This window comes from Thunnus maccoyii, chromosome 2 (genome assembly GCF_910596095.1).
Source record: "Thunnus maccoyii chromosome 2, fThuMac1.1, whole genome shotgun sequence".
NCBI classification, from domain to species: Eukaryota; Metazoa; Chordata; class Actinopteri; order Scombriformes; family Scombridae; genus Thunnus; species Thunnus maccoyii.
Genome location: NC_056534.1, coordinates 1,613,205 through 1,628,415, shown reverse-complemented (window position 1 = coordinate 1,628,415; position 15,211 = coordinate 1,613,205). Strand labels below are relative to the sequence as shown.

At 38.6% G+C, this 15,211-nt stretch overlaps 1 protein-coding gene across 1 annotated transcript in view; it reads right to left on the bottom strand.

The window, feature by feature from the left end:
- The window catches only part of LOC121881510 (NACHT, LRR and PYD domains-containing protein 12-like), a 52,244-nt gene extending 37,033 nt beyond the window's left edge, over positions 1-15,211 (bottom strand). The window contains exons 1-7 of the mRNA XM_042389337.1: positions 15,188-15,211; positions 14,897-14,933; positions 14,673-14,803; positions 11,249-11,643; positions 8,984-9,103; positions 8,647-8,730; positions 5,980-7,828 (exon numbers count right to left, since the gene is read on the bottom strand). Coding sequence (XP_042245271.1) covers positions 5,980-7,828; positions 8,647-8,730; positions 8,984-9,103; positions 11,249-11,525 — 2,330 coding nt within the window. The 5' untranslated portion in view covers positions 11,526-11,643; positions 14,673-14,803; positions 14,897-14,933; positions 15,188-15,211. The remainder of the gene's footprint in view (positions 1-5,979; positions 7,829-8,646; positions 8,731-8,983; positions 9,104-11,248; positions 11,644-14,672; positions 14,804-14,896; positions 14,934-15,187) is intronic.

Genomic DNA, 15,211 nt, shown 5'->3' with positions numbered 1-15,211 from the left:
TTAGTTCTTTTCTCCTGGATCACAGCGCGTAACTGGAACATTGACTATATTATTTCAGTAACTTCAGTTTACTTCTCTATTCTGTTATTTGCAAACAAGAACTTCATTACAAACTTTATTTTAGTTAGCCTACATGCTACAATGTGATAATGCCATGGTGTGTGAGTCAGTGTTTACCATAAACTTTGATGCCAGTGGCATCAGTTCCGTTCAAGACTGTCGTAATGATGCAATGTCGTAGGCTAACCATTGTTGTTAAACCTTGGAACATTGAATGTTTGCTAATTTCTGCCTCTAGATGTTATGAAATCTCTTTCTTTTGTTATTTACACTTTTTTGTGGATATCTGAAGCCATGTATATTTTTATATCAATTTGAATATAATCTGCATGATTTTTGGATAATCTATTTCACTTGATTTGGAATAAGCAGGGCCCTCCCTTTGTGCCCATACGTAAGCTATGTAGCAGTCTGAGCCTGTGGTTATTTCCTCTCTTTTAGTTTACCTGCCACTCATTTCTTTTTGTGTTTTGTGCATGTTTGTGTGTGTGTGTGTGTGTGTATGTACGTATGGTGTTTGTCTGTCTGTCCTGCTGGTTGCTGCTTTTTCTATTGGTACAATTTAATCAGCTAAAGGTTTAAAGGTTATTCATCTTAATATTAGGAGCTGTGCTTCAATTGTCATTCCTAATGTAGAGCCAGTTAATTTTGAATGTCTTTTCATTAACATTATTCTTCATGACAACAAATATTTAACTGTTGGCAACATTTATAGGCCTCCCTCTGCTCCAACTGACTCTACAAAATGTATTCTGTCAACTGTTAATTCTCTTGAGACGCATAATGAAATTATCATAGGGTCTTCAATAATAATTGGCTTGATCATTCCTCCTCCAATGATAGAAATTTATTGGGTAGTGTAAATCTCACTCAGTTAATTGATGAACCTACTAGAGTGGATTCATCCCTGTTGGATTGGATACTTGTCACTTACTCTGAAAGGATAATTAAATCTGGTGTTATGTCAGATTGTTATAATAAGTGATCACTCTATTATATTTTGTGTTTGAAAAATTAAAATTCCAAGTTCTCCTCCTAAATATATGAGACTAAGACAATGCAATAATATTAATGTAGATTGTTTTATTCAAGACTTAATTGCTATGAACTGGGATAGATTTCAATTAATTCCTTTTGTTGATGATGCACGGAACTTCTTTTATGCTGAAGTTACGAACATAATTGATAAACATGCTCCCATGAAAACAATTGGAGTTAAAGGCAGACATTTACCCTGGATCAGCTCATATCTTATCAGCCTTTCCAAACAAAGGGATAAAGCCTGGGCAAAATATTGCTGGTGTAAAAATTCTGGGAAACCTACAGATACTTGAGGAATTTATATAAGACCAAAACAAGGAATGCAAAATTCAACTACTATAGAGATAGCTTTTCTCAGGATTTTCATAGCCCTAGACAGTTCGGAATCACTTGAACCATATTCTCAACAAAACTAACAAAAGCCTCATAAACCAGGTACGAATTAATAACAAAATTATTTCTGATCCTTTACTTATTTCCCATGCTTTTAATCAGCATTTTCTTGTTTATCTGTGGTTCCCAACACTTTAATTCCTATGGTCCAGCTGGTTCCTCAAACTTCATTACTTACAATGGTTAATTTTCCTTTAGAAAAATCCTGCCTACTGAGTTTTTTCATACTGTATGTGAGTTAAAAGAATGTAGTAGTGCTGGTCCAGACAGTGTGGAAGCCAAATTTGTTAAACTTACCATTCATGTAATAATGTATCCCCTTGCAGATTTATTTAACTTGTCTGTCTACTCACATATGGAAATATGCCAGAGTTACCCCTCTTTTAAAAGGTGGATCCATCCAATGTGAATAATTATCATTCAGTTTCTATGATTTGTACTATTGCTAAAATCTTTGAGAAACTTACTTTTAATCAATAATCACAGTACATTAATCTGTTTAATATTTTATCTCCATCCCAATCAGGTTTCAGACCTAACTTTTCCACCACCACCGCTCTTCTACATATCACCAAAGATGTGTTCTCTTGCTTTGATAAAGGCCAACTCACAGGTGCAATTTTTATCGATCTTTCTAAGGCTTTTGATATGGTTGATCACTACCTCCTCCTTGATAAGCTCTATTCAATTGGTTTAACTCAAAATGCTCTCCTCTGGTTTAATGCCAATCTTTATAATAGATTTCAGTGTGTTGTGTTTCAGGGTTCTCAGTCTGACTATTTAATTGGTGAAGAGGGTGTTCCACAAGGTTCCACCATGGGACCACTTTTTCTTCTATTTTTATTAATGACTTACCTCAAATATGCTCAAACTGTCTTGTTCATCTCTATGTTGATGACAGTTATTTACACTTCTAACCCTCATATATTACAAACCCAGAATTCTTTACAGTTCAATTTTAACTTGGTCTAAAACTGGTTTCATAACAACAAACTCATATTGAATAAGAAGTCCTGCAAAGTGTTTGGCACAAGACACAGTCGTTCAATAACCCTTTGATTTGCATATTAATCTTAATGATTGGTTACCCTTTGAGAAAGCTGACTCGCTCAAATATCTTGGAATTGACCCTGAACTCTCCTTTAAGTCCCACATTGATTTTATTTTCTTATTTAATTAAAGAACATATCTGTCTTAGTTCACTTTATCGATCAATTAATTGTTTTAAATTTCAAGTCAGAAAAAGAATAATTTCTCAGTTGACCTATTATTATGCTGACATTGTCTATCAGAACACCTCTGACATTTATCTTTTGCCCCTTAATGTCTTCTATAATTCTCTATGTAGATTTGTTTTGAAGTGTCCATATAGAATTCACCATTGTTTCAATTGGCTGCAGCCTAAATCTAGAAGGCAAGTTCACTGGGTTCAGTTAATCTTCAAATGTGTTTACTTTAATTGTCCTTTCTATTTGAAACAGTTTTTGGTTCCATGTAGATCTTCATATCCACTCATATCCACTTTTCAAAGAAGTCAGACGCAGGTCCTTCCAATATAAAACTCCATCCAACTGGAATAATCTTCCTCTTTTTCTGAGATCTATTACCTCTTTACACTGCTTCAGGACATCTTTATTTTCTCATCGTAAAACAAACTGTTTTTGCTTTTAATTTGTGTGTACTTACAATCCTCAGTCTATTTGTGTTACAAATAAACTGTAGACAAACTGCTTCAATTGCTCTCTATGTTGATGTAATTGATTTAATGTCCAGGTCTTTGGATCCTATTTTTCTTGTACAACAGCTGAGGGCTGACGGTGTGGATGGGAGAGGGTGAGCGGGATTTCTGTATCTGCATTTGTTGTGTATGCTTGTTATGTAATGCTGTTTTTGTTTGTATGTATGTGTTTTATAATTGTGTATTTGTGTCTATAAGACCCCCTCAAAAATGAGATGCTACATCTCAAGGGGCTATTTTTCAGTAAAACCAGTTGATTTTAGCAACCTAAATACTCTCCTCAGCTGTTTAGCTGTGATAAAAGACTGGATGTCTATCAACTTTCTTCAACTAAATTCTGACAAAACTGAGCTTCTCATTTTTGGCCCTGAAAATACTGCTGAAGGCATCATTCACGCCAGGAATCTTGACATTGTATTTGACCCTAAATTGAAATTTGAACATCATGTCAATAAAATGGTTCAATCCTGCTTTTTTCAGCTCAGGATCATTGCAAAAATCAAACCATTATTGTCAACCTCTGACTTAGCACATGTCATTGATGCCTTAATTTTTTCCTGCCTCAATTACTGCAATTCCCTTTTCACTTGCCTTAGCCAAGACGCCCTGTCACATCTTCAGCTTGTACAAAATGCAGAAGCTAAGCTATTAACTAGGACTGGCCGTATATCTCACATCTCTCCTGTTTTAGCCTCACTGCATTGGCTGCCAGTGAAGCTCAGGATTGACTTCAAGATTCTTTTAACCACTTATAAGGCCTTACACACTTTAGCTCCTGTCTACATTTCCAAGCTACTAAGCCCTTATACTACCAAGTGGTCACTTAGGTCTTCCAACCCAAAATACTGTTGGCCGTACCACGTGCCAAACTAAAAACCAAAGGCGACTGTGCTTTTGCTGCCCTGGCACATCTCCCCACTTCCATCAGATCAGCTGAGTCTGTTGACTGTTTCAAAAAACACTTGAAAACCTACTTTTTTAGAATGGCTTTCCCATAACATTCGATAAATTCAAGCGTGTGCTCTTGGTGATGACTGTATGCTTGCTGTGTTCGTATGTGTGTGATGCCTGTATGTGTTCTTGAATGTGTCTTTTATGGTTTTCTTGTCCTCTTTTCTATGTGTGCCAATGTCAATGTAAAGTTCTGCTAACCTGCGTTAAAAAAAGGTGCTATATAAATAAAGTTTTACTTACTTATCCTATCAATCAATAAATTCAGCATACAATTCAGCATAATTTAAACAATTTTAGCATAAGGCTGCAACATAACAAAATATGAAAAGTGAAGGGGTCTGAATACTTTCTGAATGCACTGTATCTATTCATCTATCTATCTATTCAGACAAGATGTATGGAAAAAGAGACACTAATTATCGTGCAATACTTGGCAGAGAGAGCAGCTGTGAGTTGAAAATGTTGTGATCAGGGTGGGTGATGGGTTATTTTGATGGGTTAACTTATTTTGCTGTTAAATTCTTAAATAGAGCGCACCACCCTGTTTCTACATTTCATCATTTAACATCATTAGAGAGCCAATTCTGCTGCCTCTTTTATAAAGTCCCATATGCACAAGCAGTGAAGTTTAATTCCTATTAGCTCTTGTTGGATATTCATTTATTCATCCATGCAGTTGTTATAAAAAAAAGTAAAATACACGAAAAGAGTACTTCTCAGATTATTATTATGGCTCTGTGAGGGGTTTTTCAGGGAAATTGACTGATCTTATATGAGAAGAATCTCCTCAAATTGTCTCTTTCACAGTGTTTCATAGTCTATTTTATTTGTACATCAGAGATGAAGACTCAGAGGATTTTAGCACAGACATGTGTTCAAAAAGTTATAGAAATGTTACTCCGACAGACCTGTAAGATTTCTGTTGTTATTTTTGCTTAAAAGTAACTTGGTTGCTTATTCAGACACCAGATCAACATGTTAAACTGAGATCAGATTAACATAAAAGAGCATGTCTGAAAGGGCCTTAAGAAACTTTTAGTCATTACGTTTTTTATAGAAAACTGACATTGGATACAACCAAAGATCATTACTTGAAAAACTATACTCACATCTCTCGGATCATAACAATTAACACAAATATCCTCTGGTGAATCAGTGAGAGAACAGATTGTAACAGATCATTTTTGCATGGCTGTTTTCATCTGTTGAGATATAAGACTGAAGACACAAACTACTAAATCTTTAAAAATAAACTAACTAATCAATTAGTTGACTAAATTGTATTACTATTAGTTGACAAATGGTGTGCTCAGACCAAGTGCAAAGCAAATTTTTGCCTCACGTTACTTGTGCAAGTTGGACCACTGAATCATTTGTGTTTATTCACCCCAAACAGCCAACATGCATTATTGTACATTAGCTGTAAGATAGCTAGCAAAAGAAGGCACCAACCATGTCTGAGGGAGTGTCTCTTTGTGTTTGTGTTCAGTTTGACCTCTGAATGAACTCAGAACTCACCAGGAACTCCAGTTCTTTCTGTCCCAGTCTCTCTCCTGTTCCCCTCTCCTCTTTATGTTCATGAAGTACATTCATAAAGCCCTGTGATATGTGCAAATCTGTTGCTGAAGTTAAAACATTTTCAACTGGTGCATGTCTTTACATCGATTTTGTGTGTAATCACACCACACAAATATTTGCTTTGCATTTGGTCTGAACACACCAAGACATTCATTAGTTGAGAGCAAACCTACACATGTGATAGAGTTAGTATTTGCAGTTATCTGAGCACCTACAGAGCTTTGTTGGAGGCTTTGACCACTGGCAGCAGCCTCAGAAGAACCTCCTCTGAAGCAGAATATTTCTTCAGGTCAAACACATCCAGATCGTTCTCTGATGACAGTAAGATGAAGACCAGAGCTGACCACTGAGCAGGAGACAGTTCATCTGTGGAGAGACTTCCTGAACTGAGGTACTGTTGGATCTCCTCCACTAGAGAATGATCATTCAGTTCATTCAGACAGTGGAACAGATTTATGCTTCTCTCTGCAGACAGGTTCTCACTGATCTTCTTTTTGATGTACCAGACTGTTTCCTGATTGGTCTCTGAGCTACCTTCTCTCTTTGTCAGCAGGTCTTCTAGTTTATCAAGATTGGTCTGCAGTGAAAGGCCTAGGAGGAAGCGAAGGAACAGGTCCAGATGTCCATTTGGACTTTGTAAGGCCTTGTCAATGGAAATACTGTGGATTTTCTTTGTAGAGGTTTTCCTTACAAGTAGTTGCACGTTTTGGACTGTTGGTCGTGGAAAAGGCATCACATTTTTGTTGCTGTTGATGAGTGACATTTTCACATGGAGAGCAGCAAGAAACTCCTGAACACTCAGATGGACAAAGCTGAACATCTTTTTGTCATTCTTCTTCCCACGTTCCTCTTTAAAGATCTGTGTGAACACTCCTGAGCACACTGAGGCCTCATTGAAATCAATGCCACTCTCTCTGAGGTCTTTCTCGTAGAAGATCAGGTTGCCCTTTTCCAACTGGTGGAAAGCCAGTTTTGCTAATGACTTAATGTACTGAATGCACTTTTCTAGGCCATATTTTTCTTTTGTCCGATCAATCTGAAACACCAGGAATTCTGCGTACATCTCAGTCAGGGTTTTGGGCAGCTCTCCTCCCTCTCTGCTTTTTAACACATCCTCCAGAACTATAGCAGTAATCCAGCAGAAGACTGGGATGTGGCACATGATGTGGAGGCTTCGTGATGTCTTGATGTGGGAGATGATTGTTTTGGCCTGCTGCTCATTTCTGTATCTCTTCCTGAAGTACTCTTCTTTCTGCGGGTCAGTGAACCCTCTGACCTCTGTCATGCTGTTGACAAAATCTCGAGGAATCTGACTGGCTGCTGCAGGTCGTGTGGTTATCCAGATGCGAGCTGAGCGTAGCAGTTTCCCATTGATGAGTTTCCACAGCAATACTTCTATTCTAGTTGGCTTTCTTACATCAGTGGAGCGAATGTCGTTGCTATTTAAGTCCAGTTGAAGGCGGCTCTCATCCAGTCCATCCAAAACAAACAGAAGCTTGTATTTGCTCTTGTCATAGTTGGTGTTTCCTGATGACTGTAGAGTTGTAAAGATGTGATTTAGAGCCTCCTCCTTGATGTCTATAGTTTCTGGGATGCATTCATGAATGAGCTCAGCCAAACTAATCTTTTCTCCCTTCAGTGGATTCAGATCACGGAAGGTGAAGGGAAAAATGAGATGCACATCTTGATTAGCCCTTCCTTCAGCCCAGTCCAACACAAACTTATGTACAAGGAATGTCTTTCCAATTCCTGCGATTCCATTGGTCAAAACTGTTCTTATAGGTCTGTATTCTCCAGAAGGGTGTTTGAACATGTCACAGGGTTTGATTGGTTTCTCTGTTTCTGCTGGCTTCGCTGCCATTTCAATCTGTCTGACCTCATGCTGTGTGTTGATATGTACGTCACCACCAGCTGTGATGTACAGCTCTGTGTAGACATGATCAAGACGTTGCTTATCCGCCATCCAACCCTCTTGTGCACACATAAATCTGTCTTGGAGGTTTAATTTAAGCATGTGTTGGTAATATGTGATGGGTTTTGGCTCTGGTACAGGAACCATCACATCTGTATCAAACATAAATAGAAAAAACAAAGTATTAAGGGGCATACAGACAAATCTATGCTCTGCATGAAAAAAGGCAGCCCTCTCCTTTCCCTCTCTCCTCCTTTATTTGAATGGGGGCAGTGCGTTGTGCAGTGAGGGCGCCATTGCAGATGGCTCAGAAAAACACTGCTGTTCAAAAAAAGTAGAACTGGGCCCAACTTTTGCTGCAATGTGATGCCATCCAGAAAGGTGCTGCATGGGCCAATCACATACATTCCTGGTGGTCTTTATTACATGAATGCCATATTTGACTGTTAACCTCGTGATCATCACAACAAAAGATAAAAACCATTGCCACTGTGATAACTGTGAATCTGGTTCCCTAAGCAAGGCTTGGAGGGTCGAGCGTGTAGATTTTGGGAACTACGTTCGATACTTCAGTCAGAGGAAGAGGACAACCTTCTGTCGGTACCTTATCCACACCAGCAGGGGGTATTGGTTATCTCTAGGCAGAAACCATTTTAACAGCAAATCTCATGTTTGGATCTAAACCAACAATGAACTGATCTACTAAAAAGTATTGTGTGTGTATTCAGAGTCTGATATATCTTATTCCTCTGTGCTGTAGACCTCCATTGTTGTCCAAAAACTATTAAAAACATGGCAGTCACAAAGCTGCACTGGGTGACATGTTCCTTCATTATGAAGAGTTTGGTCACATTAGTTTGTTTAGAAACAGCTCAAAAGACTAATAACAGCGATCAGGTTTTCAGTCCCTAGAGAGTAGTTCTGTGTAAGGCAGACGCCACTGAGCATGTGCAGCTTTGAGCAGCTTTACCTTCGCTCTGACTGCTGTCAGTCAGAAGCTGAAAGGAGGAAAGTTTTCTGTTCTCTGAAGCCTCCTCATCATCATTGATATCGTCTGACACAAAGAGAAACAGAGAGACATAATTTGGAAATTTATTAACCCTGCATTAAATTAGCATGCGGGACACAAAATTTTGCATCAACACAGAAAGATTTGTGATGTTAATGAGCCACAGTTCTGATTTGCAGCCACTAAATCTGCTGCAGTGTTTTTAACTTAAGAACTCCAGTTATCATCTGTTAACAATGTGGAAACTACACCAACAAATATACCAACAAATACAATCCAGAGATTACAGCAGCTTTACCTTCACTCTGACTGGTGTGTGAGGGAAGTTCAGGTACAGGATGAAGATGACAAGGAGGACGAGTCTGAGAGGAGGAAGGTCCCCTGTTCTCTGAAGTCTCCCAGGCATCGCTGACATCCACTGAGAGAGAGATAATTAATAATCAGTAAAATGTAATAATATGCAATTTAGCTTTGACAATAACTTAACAGCATTCATGCCGATAAAGCTGATTTGAATTGAGAACTGAGAGATTGATTCAGTGTCTTATATTTGCCTTTTGAATTGATCATTTTTATTGACCATTTGTCATTTTTACATAATTTCTATGTTGTATCATGCAGTACAATTGCAACAGGGGCTTGTGCAAATATTTTGCATCAAATTAAGTAAATTAGAGACAGAGAGATGTTAGGGGTCACAGGTCCTCATCCCCTATTAGTCACTTCTGAGCCAAAACATAGATTTTTGTAACAATGTGTTATGACCCTCGGTCACTATTGTGTTTTTTGCTCCTGCAGGTCATCTGTATTTCTATTTTTACAATAACCGCTCTCTCTCTTCCTTACCCCTCTAGTGTGTGCATGTCTGATTGCGTGCAGGTGGTGCTCCCTGATTGGCCTGGATGCCGGGACAGCTTATTGGCCAGAACGGATGATTTAAACACCAGCTGATGCCGGCTCTTGCAATGGAGGACCATCCTGCTAGTCGTGTGTGTGTGTGTGTGTGTGTGTGTGTGTGTGTGTGTGTGTGTGTGTGTGTGTGTGTGTGGGTGTGGGTGTGGGTGTGGGTGTGGGTGTGGGTGTAGGTGTGGGTGTAGGTGTGGGTGTGTGGGTGGTAAAGTGCTAGGCAGGCTCTTCTCCATTAGATGAGAGTTCTTGTACATTGTAAATATTTGCACAAACTTAGGTAGCAGTTTAATTCGTAGGAGTGAGAAGCCCTTTTTTTGTGTGAACCTTTTTCTCCTGTTTTTCTTGAGTAGGAGTTAGATTATGCCTTGTCTTTTGTTTCTATTTTGTTTTTCGATAGGGAAGTTTAGGGTGGGGGTTTAGTTTAGTTTTGTTTGTTGTTTTGCTCAACTCCGAAGTTCTGCAAAATAAACTGCTACAGAGAACTTTGATGGTTGTCAGGCTGACCGTTCTTGGGCCTGGGAAAAGCGGGGGCTCTAAACATGTTAGACTGGGGACGTAACACAATGTTAATAAGTAGCTTTATGTTGAATGAATGAAAAAGGTGGAACTCCGCTGAGAGGTCAGTGCCCTGTGAGCACATCTCACTTTCCCCTCTTCCTCCATCACTCACTAACTGGTGTTTTTACAACAAACACTGAAGCAGTGATGTTGGTCAGTAAATGACTTCAGAAGTTGATTTCAGAAGACTGGAAGATGCTTCCACATGAAACTGTTATACTCTCACACACTTTTGTCTTTTCTGTTGGTCAGACAGTGACCTTCATCAACACCCGTTAGCTTGTTTCAGATTGCAGGTCAGTGGAATACCAAGATTCCCACCCCTACTTTACTCTAGAGATGGTATTTATAGGCTTGCAGATAAAACTAACAACATAGATGGAACGTAAGCAGGTTAATTACAAAAAAAACACAAAGGCAGTAATAACAATAAATGTGTATGTCTGCCTCTATACATTGTCAACATACTTGCATACATATATTGGAACGTTTCATTAACCAATCTCTTATTTTAGCCCTTCAAATTCTGTCTAACTTGCCTCTGTATACAATTAACTTTGACATTTCTCACTCTTTTGTTGAGTATTCACTCTTTAAATTAGGTTTGTCACTCAGCCCTTATTAATGAAGAATTGTTAACTTGTTTTGTTTCTGTTTATCTTGTCTTTATGCTGTTTTATGGCTCCTTTTCCTCACTGTGGGACAACAGGAAACATCCTGGAAATACTTTCCAAAGTGAGTAGGGCCCAAAGCTGCTAATGTTTTTCATTGCTCTGCTGTTTTTCAAATCTATACCTATAGACGAATAAAGTGGCTGATTTATGTATTGCGCTTTCAAGTGCTTCATTCCTGTGGCATGATAGTGAAAGTGAAGACTTTTCCACTGTCAGTGAAAGCAGAAATGTTTGTGTTAATCAGTCTTAAAACAAAAAAAATAACATGAACGTAGCGTTTCTGTCTGACCTCCACAGTCTGAATGTGAGAGATGGCATCTTATTCAAACAAGTTAATATCTTGTTTGCATAAGATCATTGCAGTATCAAAATGCACCTCTCACCCTGCAGTGACATCATGTTTCTCTCTTCCTGTGACTGACCTTCTGGTCCTGAGCTGCTGTCTGATAAACTCTGCAGCAGATTATTCCTGTTGATCTTCTTTAAAAGCTTCTTGGTCACCTCCACAGCTCCAGGAAGTTGGTAGGTCTGCACCATCAGATCCACGGTGTCCCATCTCTCTGCCTTCTCCAGCTTGCATGCTTTGATGGCTTGATGGTCTTCCAGGATATCAGGCTGCTCCAAAAACCATTTGAATTTCTTGAATTCCTCGTCTTTCAAATCCTCCAGAGTGTTCAGTAGGTCCTCCTTCGTCTTCATTTCTCCCTGTTAAAATCCCAGAATATTTTCAACATGAAGGACTTGCCATTTCCATAAACACCAGTCCACAGCCAGATGTTCTCTGTGGCTGAGTCTTGCTTTTGAGTCCAAACATCACCTACCAAAAACATTGGAAAATTATAAATGAATCGCACATGTAATGTACAAACAGTTAAGAATTACATGAGTACATTGCACATGAAAATTAAACAAGACTAGGTCAAAACCAAGTATATGGCTGGACAGTGTATGAAACGCTAGTCAAAGTCAAGTGAAGTCAAATTTATTTATAGAGCACATTTCATACAGAAAGCAATACAATTACAAAGACAAAATATGAACATACATATTATCATACATAAAAGTAAGCAAACATACGCTTGCATAAATGGATGCATAGGTAATTAAATTGCATAATGATTCAGATTACAACAGGAGCAGACAGTGCACTTTTCTTAGTCCCAGTTTAAATATGTGCAAAACATTCTGTATAAGCTGCAGTCGCTTAACAGTTTTTCGGGGGAGTCCAGAAAAGACACCACTGCAATAGTCGAGTCTGCAATTTCCTCTCACTGCTTTTACACCTATAATAATAACTTCTGTTTTGTCACTATTTAGTTGCAGGAAATGCTGGTTCATCCATGTGTTAATGCCCTTGATGCATTTAATCAGTGTTTCCATAGGGCTCAAATCATCAGGAGAGAGGGAGATGTAAAGTTGCGTGTCATCTGCATAATTGTGGTATTGTATATTGTGTTTCTTTATGATGTGCCCAAGTAGAAACATATATAAATTGAACAGGAGTGGACCAAGGATTGAGCTTTGTGGAACCCCACGCCACAACAACTTTATCAGATGCAAAGTTTTCAATGACATAGAGACATAGAAATTCCTGTCTAGTAGGTAGGTTCTGAACCAATTTAGAACAGGACCAGACAATCCCACCCAGTTTTGTAGTCTGTCTAGCAAAATCCCATGAATGACAGTGTCGAACATGGCTCTGAGAACTAAGAGTACGAGGTTTGAGAGTTTACCAGAGGCTGTGTTTATGCGGAGATCATTTACAACTTTAATAAGGGAAGTTTCTGTGTTGTGGTGGGATCAAAACCAGATTGAAAAACATCAAACAGTTCATTTTTTGTTATGTAGCTATTCAGTTGATTATACACAATTTTTTCGAGGATCTTACTGAGAAACGGGAAATTTGAGATTGGTCTGTAGTTACTCATGTTTGAGGGAACTAGATTGTTCTTTTTTAAGCAAAGGTTTTATGACAGCAGTTTTAAGAGCACTTGGAAAAAGTGTGGACTGGAGGGAGTAGTTGGCAATTTGTAGTATCTCCATATTTAAACAGTTAGAAACAGTTTTAAAAAAGGTTGTAGGAAATGGGTCGAGACAGCAGGTGGAGGACTTGAGCATCAGCACCGCATCCTCCAGTGCTGTGGATGCCTGAGTCCACAGGAGCAAAATTTGACATATCACAAGTCCTATTCTTGTGAGTAGGTAACACATCTTCTTTGCCAAAACTAAAAGAACTTATGTTTTTCTGATGGTGGTGATCTTGCTGTTGAAAAACGTTGCAAATTCCCTGTATTTTATAGTAGGTCAGGGTGGGTCGAAGATGATGGATTGATGAGCCGATCATCTGTGGAGAACAGCACTTGTGTGTTATTCATATTATTATTTCTGATTTTAGATTTTGATTTTGCCTTGTTATAATTGATGAGGCAATCTTTGTAAATGTCATTGCAGCTTGGTTTCTCTCCATTTACGCTCTGCCCGTCTACTTTGCTTTTTTAGTTGTTTTACAAAAATATCATTTGTCCAAGCAGCTTTTTGTTTTCAAGGGAGGAACTTTGTCAATAAGATTTTTTACTTTCGAGTTGAAGTTGTTTACAAGAACATCCGGAGATATTGAAGTGGACAATACCAGATCGGACATGGAGCTAGTAAAGGCTTCGGCAGTGTCAAAACCAATTTAGGGTTTTTGCACAGTTTTGCTTCCTTATTCATTTTCTGGGAGTAAAGGAGGCATCAAAAGAAATACAAAAAATATCTGATACAATAATATCCTTGATTGAGGTTACAGTAATATTAAGTACCTTTGCAATAATCAGGTCCAGAGTGTGACCTTGGTTGTGGGTGGGTCCAGACACGTGCTGAGAGAACTCAAAAGCCTCCATAAGGCTTATGAACTCTCTCGAATCATGGTCATTCGGATTATCAAAATTAATATTAAAGTCCCCTGAAATAACTATATAATCAAGATCATCATCAAGATCGTTAAAATAGGGCCCAAGGTCTTCCTTGTTACAGCAAAACCACAGGAAAGGGAGAGACAGTCGACTAACAGATCCTCAGCCCTTGAAGGGTCAATCTCACAAAGTTCAAGAAGAGGAGAAGAGTTCAAGAGAACTGAAACAACACTCATCATGGCAACAGGGATTTCCCTGAGGTCACATGCTGAGGGGAAGTTAACAAGGGCATGTTGCACGACTAATGAAACACAGTTTCATTTGGCCGGCGCCCCTCAAACAGGAAGTGTCACACCAAATTAACCAAATGAAATTTGAAAACAAATTTTAAATTAATGCTGGTATGACTACGAGACACAACATTTTTTATTTCATAGTTATTTTGTTGTACATTATTAATTTATGTTTAACATAACAGCCTTTCTTCTCTGGATAATTGGAACGGGGGCGGCACCTCACATTAACCAGCTGCCACTGAGACTAAAGGTGCCTTTAGACTCTTTAACAACATCAGTTGTGTAAGTTTATTGTGAGTCACACTGTGTGAGACAGTTCCAATAAATCTTTGTCAGAATCTGTGTCAGACTGTATGATATCAGTTTGAGGAAGTTTGTCAGATTGTTTGATGAATGTGTGGTGAATCATAAAGAAGATAGCACACATTATGACAATTCTGTTTTCTTCATGAAAAGGTTCAGGAAGATTTCCAACAAGCACATTTGGTGATTCCATATTTTTGTAAACAAAAGGTCTCATACTGTCTCAGCAGAGTTAATGACATTAATGCTACAGGACTCAACACTCCACTACAACATCAGATAGGTTGGTTAGCTTGAATGAGGTCGTCCACTCCTTGAAACAGTGAAGAGATAGAAATGTATTTAACACTCACAGAGAAACAACAACTGAAGTCTTGTTGATTGTAGATTCTCCTGCAGACTGAGAGAACTGAATCTGTGGAGTCTTTATGAGAACACGAAGAGTGATTACACCTCAAACAGGAACTAAACTTCACAGTTCCTCCTGCAAGAGAGAAAGAACATGATTGGTAAAAAGTAGACCAGGATGTCATGTCACCACACCCAGGAAATGCAGTCATAACTTTTCCACACTGACCCTCCACATCCTGTTACTGCAGCTGACACGTAGACTTCTGCAACACATTAAAACAGCGACAGAGACACTAAATTCATTCACCTGCATCATATCAGGATGGAGACAAATTGCTCAGAACATGGACACATAAAACCAAATCTGTCTGGACTGACACCACTAGAAAGAAGACAGAAAATGTGATTTTTTTTTAAATTTAGGTGAACTTTAAACAGATTCAAAGTTAACACACTCTCACCATGACCACATGCAAACACAAAGTCTAAACTGAACAAATCTAAACTCAGAACTCACTGATATTTCTCTCCACGACTCTCC